General features: G+C 36.9%; 1 protein-coding gene across 4 annotated transcripts in view; it reads left to right on the top strand.

The window, feature by feature from the left end:
- Window positions 1-11,283, top strand: part of SKA2 (spindle and kinetochore associated complex subunit 2) — a 31,159-nt gene that overhangs the window by 1,515 nt on the left and 18,361 nt on the right. The window contains exon 2 of one of the 4 annotated variants that reach the window (XM_023553536.2): window positions 10,776-10,910. The exons of the other annotated variants lie outside the window; for them this stretch is intronic. Coding sequence (XP_023409304.1) covers window positions 10,893-10,910 — 18 coding nt within the window. The 5' untranslated portion in view covers window positions 10,776-10,892. The remainder of the gene's footprint in view (window positions 1-10,775; window positions 10,911-11,283) is intronic. 4 annotated transcript variants of the gene reach the window in all.

Below are 11,283 nucleotides of genomic sequence, written 5' to 3'. Positions count from 1 at the left end.
GCATTGCTTCTTAGGTATCATTTGTGCCTGTATTCCTCTCTCCAGGCTGTACCTTGGGTCTCTCTGACACCTGACTTGGAAAAGACATGTGTCGATTATGGAAGAAACTGAGAGTATCACCCTTATCTATCCCATTCCCATCCCAGAAATGTGAGGCCTTGATATTACCTTATTGATATTATCTTCTGAGGTATTGATGAGTTGGGATACCTCACATATAAAAATTGACTTGAAGGCTTTTAGTTGCTTCTAACATATTTTGTGTTTTAACTTTCATTGTAGTGGGTGGGAGGTGTGGGGATAGGAGGAAGGAGAGAAATGGCAGAGAAGAAGGAAAATTCTCAGCTTTCCAAACCTGTTCATAGTGAACTTTTAGTCCAGAGTTTTCTTTTTAACATCAACTGTCTTTTTAAAAAAGAAACAAATGAAAAACAGGTTAAATATTGTAGTTTGGTTGTAACAGTAGGCATAAATGTTAAGACTAACTTGCCTCCCTGCCCTGCATTCTGAATGCCTCCCTCCAGATAATATTTCTGTTTAATTGTAATATGCTAAATGACAGTAATTTCTGCTTTTAGCAGTTTTCTCCTTAAGTTGGTTGTTTAGTTTTGAAGTTAAATCTTCTCTGATCTTTGCAATAGAATCAGTATTCTCATAGGACTTCTTTAGACTGAACAAATTTTATTTTAAGGAGAAAACAAGTAAACATCTTGAAAAAAAGTAGGTATTAGAAAATTATGAGGTAGCTAGATTCCAACTTTCAGGTGCTGTTTGAATGACAGAATAGTTTTAAAAATTATTTTTGAAGAGAGGAAAAGAAGAAAGCAGGTATTTTTCCTTAAATTTCTCTCAAGTATTCTAGTAGTAGTAGTTTTTTTTTTTTCCTTTCAAGTTATTAGTTTGTCTCCATAATTATTAGGTTTAAAAATTGTATTTGAGCTTTAAAATGGTTTTTAAAATTGCTGTTTTGCATTGACTGGATAGTAAAAGACAGTGCATCTCATCTTCAGAAGATTAGCCTTGTGCATTCAGAAGAAAATGTTTTATCTGTGAACCAGTTTAGTTGCTAAGATCCTAAAAGTAAATTATTTCCTGTGCAATCCTTTGGTTTTACATTACTTAATTGGCTGAGAAACCAGTATTGAAAAGAGAATGCATACTATTTAACTTTCAAAAGAAAGTACTTCTACTTTTGTAGATAACATGGTACCCTTATTTAATAGAAAAATATTTTATATTTGTTTGGTTTGTCTTAACTTCCAATCTAGAAAGTTAAAATTTGTCTTTTAAACACTTGTCTTTAAAGCCTGATCCTTGGCTAGCAGAGTTGAAATATATTAATATTTGAATGGTGTGGCCCAGGATTTGAGGCCAAGACACTGAATGTTCCAGCTGTCCTGAATTTGAGTTCATTACTTAGTAGGCTCACAGTCCAACTAAGTAGTTGAACTGGACCATGTAAAGGGAGGTTGGGGAAAATAATGGGAATGTATTTCTGCATCAGTCAACATTATTAATGGGGGTGGTTTGGGTTTAAGCTCATTGTAGGGTAATCTTACATCTATGAGTTGGAGTCAACTCAATGGCAGTGGGTTTGGTTTTGGTTTGACAGTAATCTTTGTTCTCTAACTTTTTTTTCTTCACTTACTGATTGAGTGGTATTTGTCTAGTGCCCTTCTTATGTGGTACCACTAGAGATTGTGCACAAAAGGTAGTGTAATGTGATACTGCTTTCATTTCTGGGCTTACATCTGACTTTTGAATGGATTCTTCCTAGCTTAAATGTTAGGATGTTAATTAGCTTGAAACCAAGAAAACCTGGTACTTGCTTCCTGATTATTATTTATCTCAGGTTTTTCTAAATTTGAAGAAAATGAGGTTCTTTTTTCCTATACTTGACAATTAAGAGTTAACTGAAATTTTAAAATCCTCTTCCATGGTATTCAGTTAGGTAGGGCTTGGTATCCTGTTGAGGGCATATTGATTCACAGGAATTCTCTTCCCTTATTATAATAATTTTCAGTAAATTCTTGAGATAGAAAGCCAAAGATGGTAAGTGCTTTTTGCATTGTAGTTTAGCTTCCAGAGAAATGGGCTGGGTGCATACAAAGAGAGAAATTATTTTACTTTTCATTTATTTTCTTTGATATTCTTATCCAAAGGACTTGTTTTATATGACAGTAAATCAGTGGCTGCCTGGAAGGAGCTAACAAAACATATCTCAGCAGAACAGAAATATTTTTCACAACTTTGCCTTATTGTGATTATAACAGGTTTTGTTAGTATAATCCTAAAGTATTAAAAACACCCATGTTAATTGCTACTAAGGCTTAGGACATATTAACAAAATTCCTTTCTACATCTATGCATATTTGTTTGCATATTGATAGATTAGTCATCAAAAATGATATCAGGTTGATTTTTTTTTTAACATTGATATATATATGTTTTTTGTTTGTTTGTTTTTAAAATTGATATAAATGTTCTAGGTTTTGGATGTTGTCTGTCCAAAATGGCAACCTCCTTTTAATTCTTTTTGCATTGAAGCCTCAACTGATGCTAGATGCTCTCGTGTTCCTTTCCCACCTATTGCTGCTAACGAATGCTCTGACTTTATTGCACTACTGTACTTTACAGCTAGCAGTGCAATAGTATTGTCAAAGCATCTGAAAGCAGGATGCACACCAGAATTTTAATTCTTGCCTTACGTCTTTCTTCAGTGTCTGTGAGTAATTTACCGCTGTATAATTTTGTTACCAATAGTACATGTTTAAAAAAAAGTTCTAATTTGGGGAAAAAAAACACACTTTTAACTAATACAAACTCACTACTGTAATAATGCCTTATGAGACAAACTGAGAGAATACTTTTTATATTTAAAGTTGTTATGGCTTTCTTAAATGAGTAGTGCTTTATAATTTGCTTCTTTAGCAAATTTGGATAGGCTCTAGCAAACCTTGGGTTTTATTTGAATTGTATCATGAATTAGTAAGTGATGAAAACAGTTTCTGCTATATATTTCCCATGATGACTTGCCCCAAACCTAAATTGGTATTAATTTTGTGTATTGTAAAGGAAGTGCTTGAATTTAAAATTTAAGGACGCTTGTCTTAAAGTTCTTTTTTTGTAGATATAACAATGTATGACTTTTTTATAATCAGTTTTGTTGAGATATAGTTTACATACAATAAAAGTACTTATTTTAAGTGTACAATTGGTTGAGTTTGGAAAAATGTGTATGGTCATGTAACTACCATCACAGTAAATGATAGGGAACATTTTCATAATCCCAAAAAAGTTCACTTGTATCCTTTTACAGTCAACCTCCTCTTCAAAACCCCCCTACAACTGATCTCAAGTTTTGCCTTTTCTGAAATTACATATAAATGGGATAATACAGTATGCAGTCTTTCGTGTGTGGCTTCTTGGACTTGGCAAAATGCTTTTGAGATTCATCCATGTCATTGCATTTTTGAATTGTTGCATCATTTTTATTGTCAAGTTGTGTTCCATTGTTCGAAATATCACAAATTGTTTATTCATCAAATTATGGATTTAGGGTTGTTTCTCAGTTTTGCCTATTATTTTAGAGTTCTATTAATATTATTAATATTAAAGTTGCTGTTAATATTAGAGTTCACATCTCTGTGCACATCATGTTTCTATTTCTCTTGGGTAGATACCAAGGAGTGATTGCTGGGTCAACCTAAATCCATAATCTAATGATTAGATAAACAATTTGTGATATTCCAAACAACGGAACACAACTTGGCAATAAAAATAATCCAACTACTGGAAAATGCAACAACACAGGTGAATCTTAAAAGCATGGCAAATGTGTACTTGATCTTACAAGGAACTGTCGAAATCTTTTCCAAAGTGACTGTACTATTTCGTATTCCCAAAGCTGTGTATTAGCTTTCCAGCTTGTCCACGTCTTCTCCGGCACTGAGTATCGTCAGTCTTTTTAATTTAAGCCATTCCAATGGGTGTGTGGAAATACGTCGTTGTGATTTTAATTTGAATTTCCTGAATGGCTAAGGACACTGAACTTGTGCTTACTTGCCATTAGTATATCTTCTTTGCTGAAATGCCTGTTAAAATCTTTTGCCTGTTTTTAAATAAAGTGGTTTGTCTTTTTGTTATTGCATTGTAAGAATCCTTTATATATTCTGGATACAAATTCTTTGTCAGACCTATGTTTTATGAATATTTTCTCCCTGTTTGTTATTTGCCTTCTCATTAAAAAAATCAAGTCCACTTTATCCATTTTATTCTTACATGGTTTATTATTTCTAAGAAATCTTTGCCTGGGTCACAAAGATTTTCCTCTGTGTTTTCTTCTAGAGGATTTATAAATTTAGGTTTTATATTTAGAACTCTGTCCCTTTCAAAAAGAGTTAATTTTTGTATATGATATAAAGCAAGTGTGGAAAGGTTGAATTACCTTCTCTCCTTTGTAACAAATTTATGTTTGTGTGGGTCTATTTTTGAACTCTGTTTTGTTCCCTTATGTCAGTACCACACTGGCATTATTATTGTGGCTATGTAGGAAGCCTTGAAATCATCTACTATAACTTTGTTCCTATTTTTCTTCAAAACTTGATTATTTTCCATTTCAACCCACAGAATTGCAGTGAGTAGTAGAGCCACCAAACTCAGCCTGGAGTGGCTGAACCTACCTAGTCAACCTGCACATCCGTTGGAATAAATGAATATTTTTAAGCTACTGAGTTTCTTGGCATCGTATGATTTTGAAGTGTGTTGGTTTAATCTAGGCTGCTATTTGAATTTAAGAATTTATTCTGTTAATTTGCTAGTATGTTGGTTGACCCATTCTTAACCAGTAAAGTTACATGGTAATATTATCTCATAAGTAATACAAAACATTGTGTTCTCCTGACTGTTAATGAGTGACCAAGGATAAACCATGTAAACAGATGCTTCTGTGCAACTTCCCATTCTTACCTTAAATTTGATACCATTTAGAGACCCATCAGATGAGGATTACCAGATTTCGTAAATAAAAATACAGAATGTCCAGTTAGGTTTGAATTTCAGGTAAACAATGGATAATTTTTAGTATAAATATGTCCAAATACCATATGGGACTTAACTGATACTCAGTTTTTTTCCATTGGTTATCTGAAATTCAAATTTAACTACATGCCCTGCATTTCGTTTGGCAGCCTTACTTCCAATGCCCTGTCAGAATGTGTTTCACACCATTATTAACACAGCACATTAGACTGTAATGCCTTATCTATTTATTTATTGAACAAATAACTACTTGCTTTGACTTTTTTGTACCCTTTGTATATAAGGAACTGTAGTAAGCAAAGTTAAAAATGAACCAGCAGGAAAGACACAGAAGTAACTATATGAAGAAAAAGTACAGAGTATTGTATGTCTGAACAGATATGTATATAATCTTTGTCTTCTATAGTGTCTTAGCCAAGTACATAGTAAACCAAAACCAAACTCATTGCCATAGAGTTGATTACAACTTATGGCAACTGTATAGGACAGAGTAGAGCTGCCTCATAGGGTTTCCAAGGAGCGGCTGGTGGACTTGAACTGCTGACGTTTTGGTTAGCAGCCGTAGCTCTTAACCACTGCTCCACCAGGGCTCCCAGTACATAGTAGATATATTTATATTGGGCGATTAGGAGGCAGGGGAGTTAACTTTGAAAATATTCCTTCCTTAATATCAGTAACATATTTATTATGAAGACTTTTAGAAATTCAGATTAACAAAAGAAAAATAATAAATTATATCCTACTACCCAGTGGCATAGTGGTTAAGAGCTACTGGTACTAACCAAAAGGTCAGCAGTTCGAATCTACCAGGTGCTCCTTGGAAACCCTATGGGGCAGTTCTACTCTGTCCTGTAGGGTCGCTATGAGTTGGAATCGACTGGAAGGCAACGGGTTTTCACCCAGTAGTTAAGAGCTTGGCTGCTAACCAAGAGCTTGGCTGCTAACCAAAAGGTTGGCAGTTGGAATCCATGAGCCGCTCTTTAGAAACCCTATGGGGCAGTTCTGCTGCGTCCTGTAAATAGGTCGCTATGAGTGGGAATCCGCTCAATGGCAATGATTTTTTTTTTTTTTTTAACCCAGGGGTAAAGGAGCCCTGGTGGTGCAGCGGTTAAGCACCCAGCTGCTAACTGGAAGGCAGCAGTTTGAACCCACCAGTCTGCTAACTAGAAGGTCGCGGTTTGAACCCACCATCCCCTCTGAGGGGGAAACATGTGGCAGTCTGCTTCCATTAAGATTTCCAAACCTATTGCCTACCAGTGGATTCTGACTCAGAGACCCCATAGGACAGAGTAGAACTTCCCCACAGGGTTTCCAAGGCTGTAACTTTTATGAAAGCAGACTGCCACACCTTTCTCCTGCAGAGCGGCTGGTGGATTTGAACCAATGACCTTTCGGTTAGCAGCCCAGCGGTTAACCACTGACATACCTGGGCTCCTAAGTAAAGATTACAGCCTTGGAAACCCTACGGGGCAGTTCTACATTGCCCTATTGGGTCACTATGAGTCGGAATCAACTAGAAGACTATGAGTTTGGTTTTTTTTACCAAGATAAGGAGCCTTGGTGGTGCGATAGTTAAGGACTCAGTTGCTAACTGAAAGGGAGGGGGTTGGAACCTACTAGGTGCTCTTCGGGGAGAAAATACCTGGCAGTCTGCTCCTGTAAAGATTTCGGCTTAGGAAACTGTATGGGACAGTTCTGCTCTGTCCTTTAGTGTTGCGGTGAGTTGGAATTGACTCAATGGCACACAACAACCCAGAGATAGAACTAAAATTTTGAGAAAAACGCTTTTCTTTAGTAATTTCATTTGTCTCCTAGTCTAGATTCAGGATGACCCAGCACTTATGGCTTTACTAGTTTTAAAAATCTTTCCTAGATACTTCCTGCTTAGACATTTAATTTTCATTTTATTACCAAAGGCTCTGAAGACTCTAATTTTTTTCCCCATAAATTCAGGTAAGTTTTAAAAGAGAGGGAGCTGTATTTGTCTTAGGTGGCTTTTATGTGCCCAACAACATGCTTAGCACTTGGGTTTCAAAAGCATTCACACTTTTTTTTTTGAATGACAGAAAAACAGAATATATCTTGGTACTTAAATATTTTCCAGCCCTCCCCTCACCCCCGCCATCATTCTTTAGGAATTCAGAAGGTTCAGTTTATTTGGCAGCCTACTTTGTCACCATGTCATTGACACTAAGACATAAATTATATTTCTTTTAAAGCTGTGGTTTTAAAAAATTTTTTTAGGCCGTGGCTCTTTAGAGAAGAAAAATGTGTACAGACACATAAAACTGCCAGCTATTAGGAGGGATTTGCAAATAGCTAATAAAAGGAAAAAAAAAAAAAAAAAAACCCAGTTCCGCCGAGTCGATTCCAACTCATAGCAACCCTGTAGGACGGAGTAGAACTGCCCCATAGAGTTTCCAAGGAGTCCCTGGCGGATTCAAACTGCCGACGCTTTGGTTAGCAGCTGTAGCTCTTAACCACTATGCCACCAGGGTTTCCAAATAGTTAATAGACCCCATATTAAGAACATCTGCCTTTCAGAGGTTGAAGTGACTGGAAAGTAAGTGATTAAATATCATGAGTCTCATGTCCTTTTCGGTATCTGTGTAAGCAAGAAAAATTGCTTTCAAAGATGTACTCCCTTGAGCTTTAAGATTATTCTAAGTTTTTGCTTCAAGTTTGTGCACATTCTAAAGTAAGTTAGGAGTGTAGCTGTTCTGGCATATTTGAGAGCATATTCTAACTTCATACTCTGAAGATGGTTTATCTTATGTATTTTATAATACGTATTTATGGCTATTCCCAAGAAAGGTGATCCAACCAAATGTGGAAGTTATAGAACAATATCATTAATATTACACGCAAGCAAAATTTTGCTGAAGATCATTCAAAAACGGCTGCAGCAGTATATCGACAGGGACCTGCCAGAAATTCAGGCCGGTTTCAGAAGAGGATGTGGAACCAGGGATAACATTGCTGATGTCAGATGGTTCTTGGCTGAAAACAGAGAATACCAGAAGGATGTTTACCTGTGTTTTATTGACTATGCAAAGGCATTCGACTGTGTGGATCATAACAAATTATGGACAACATTGCGAAGAATGGAAATTCCAGAACGCTTAATTGTGCTCACGAGGAACCTTTCCATAGATCAAGAGGCAGTTGTTTGGACAGAACAAGGGGATACTGATTGGTTTAAAGTCAGGAAAGGTGTGCGTCAGGGTTGTATTCTTTCGCCATACCTATTCAGTCTGTATGCTGAGCCAATAATCCGAGAAGCTGGACTTTATGAAGAACAGGGCATCAGGATTGGAGGAAGACTCATTAACAACCTGCGTTATGCAGATGACACAACCCTGCTTGCTGAAAGTGAAGAGGACTTGAAGCACTTACTAATGAAGATCAAAGACCACAGTATGGATTACACCTCAACATAAAGAAAACAAAAATCCTCACAACTGGACCAATGAGCAACATCGTGATAAACGGAGAAAAGATTGAAGTTGTGAAGGATTTCATTTTACTTGGATCCACAATCAACAGCCATGGAAGCAGCAGTCAGGAAATCAAAAGATGCATTGCATTGGTTAAGTCTGCTGCAAAGGACCTCTTTAAAGTGTTGAAGAGCAAAGATGTCACCTTGAGGACTAAGGCGTGCCTGACCCAAGCCATGGTATTTTCAATTGCATCATATGCATGTGAAAGCTGAACAATGAGTAAGGAAGACCGAAGAAGAATTGATGTCTTTGAATTGTGGTGCTGGCAAAGAATATTGAATATACCATGGACTACCAGAAGAGGAACAAATCTGTCTTAGAAGAAGTGCAACCAGAATGCTCCTTGGAAGCAAGGATGGCGAGACTGCGTCTTACATACTTTGGACATGTTGTCAGGAGGGATCAGTCTCTGGAGAAGGACATCATGCTTGGCAAAGTACAGGGTCAGCGGAAAAGAGAAAGACCCTCAACGAGGTGGATTGACACAGTGGCTGCAACAATGAGCTCAAGCATAACAAAGATTGCAAGGATGGTGCAGGACCGGGCAGTGTTTCGTTGTGTTGTGCATAGGGTCGCTATGAGTCGGAGCTGACTCGACGGCACCTAACGATAACAACATTTTATCATTATACTACATCTGCATGGTATACGATATATTATGTGCCATAATATATTGCACAATATTATTCTGTGTATATTACACAGTATAATATTTGAGGGCATGCTGTTTGCCAGGCAGTATTTAGAAATTCCAAACAAACAAACAAACAAACCCATTATCCATAGTCAATTCCGACTCACAGCAACCCTATAGGACAGAGTAGAACCGCCCCGTAGGGTTTCCAAGGAGTGCCTGGTGGATTTAAACTGCCAACCTTTTGGTTAGCAGTTGAATGCTTAACCATTATGCCACCAGGGCTCCATTTAAAGATTAGTGATTTTAAAAAAGTCTGGCATATTTGAGGCCATGAAATCCGTTGTGGCTGAGGTAAAATGTGAAGCTTCAGTGCAACAAGAGAGGTGTTAATGTCATCTTTTGAAAAACCATGCTAAGGAGTTGGAATTACAGACATTGGGAAGCCCCAGTGATCTTTAAGTGGAGAGTGACTTAGTAAAGAATGCGCTTAAACTTATTAAAAAATTTGCTTTAAATAGTTGTTATGTATGTAATATATATACATTGAAATATATATTCATTGTAGTAGTAAATTAGAACACAGATATATAAAAACAGAAAAAAAACCTACAATTTCATGACTGTTAAAACTATGTTGTAATTGATTTTACCCTGTACCGGTTGGTACCTGTTGCCATCAAGTCAATTCGGTCTCATAGCGACCCTATAGGACAGAGTAGAACTGCCCCACAAGGTTTCCAAAGAACACCTGGTAAATTTGAACTGCCGACCTTTTGGTTAGCTGCTGTAGCTCTTAACCACTGTGTTACCAGGGTTTCCAAAATGATTTTAGACTTTTTTCTTTTTTTTTGGTATACCCATAACTATTTTTCTAAATCAGGCTCATCCAATATATTATGAAAATCTGCCTCCATAGTCCATTATATGGCTATAGCACAATTAAAATAAATAACCTAGGATCCCGTTGAGATAAATATCACCTGAAAACATTTAAAAGAGTAGTTGTGTCTTGGGCTTTAAAAAAAATCACCAGTGTCATTTAAAATATTTTCCTGTTATGTTCTTGTCTGGTTTTGGTATCAAGGGTTTTATTGTTAGTTCGAACCTTTTAGTTAGCATACTCAGGGACTCCCTACTTAAAGAATTGTTGTTCTTAGCTGCCATCAAGTCACCTACCACCTCATGATGAGCCCATGCACAACAGAACTAAATACCCAGTCTTGTGCCATCCCCGTGATCCCTTGCTGATCAAATACCATAGGGTATTCACTACCTGATTTTCGGCAGTAGAAAACCAGGCTTTTCTTTTAGTCTGTCTTAGTCTGGAAGTTCCACTGAAACCTGTTCAGATCAAAGCAATACCTAAGCCTCCTCTGACAGAGAGGTGGTGGTTCTGCATGAGGTGCATTGGCAAGGAATCAAACCTGGGTCTCCCTCATGGAAGACAAGAATTGTACCACTGAACCACCAATGTCTCCACGCATAAAGCATTAGGCCGGTCATATTAAAAACTAGTACAATAGGATATTATATGCTTATAAAATATGTGCTATGCTCTAAACTCGAATATGTTTCCTAAACTATTCGTTTTCCCACAGGTGCGGTATCTTTACAGTCCCAGTCCACTTCACCGGATGTCCGCTTTGTAGAACATAAATTGGTGTGCTCTAACATTCATTTCCATTGAAGTTTCCCAGATAAATTGCACATTTTATATGTCACTCTTAGGGCAGGTATAAAACTTTCCCGTTTTATTCTTATTTTTGATTTGAGAGAAAACTATGTAGTTTCTGAAATAAGAATACTTAGTTGTGTTTTGGGCTTGAAAAGAAAACCACCAGTGTCATTTAAAATATTTTCTTGTTATGTTCTTGTCTGGTTTTGGCACCAGGGGTTATACTGTTGTTGTTAGTTGCCACTGACTCCATTCAACTCATGGCGACCCTGTATGTGCAGAGTGGAATTGCACTCATTTTTAATATTTTAATACCCCTAAAAAAAAAATAGGTTACTAGCATTAATTAAACAGTAACATCACTGTTTTACAAGGCTTCCAGGAGTCTAATTTATAGCTGGGGAGGGCTGGGAATGAAGTATATCAGTATC

Source organism: Loxodonta africana, chromosome 18, assembly GCF_030014295.1.
Source record: "Loxodonta africana isolate mLoxAfr1 chromosome 18, mLoxAfr1.hap2, whole genome shotgun sequence".
Taxonomy (NCBI): Eukaryota; Metazoa; Chordata; class Mammalia; order Proboscidea; family Elephantidae; genus Loxodonta; species Loxodonta africana.
This window is presented reverse-complemented; position numbering and strand designations above follow the sequence as displayed.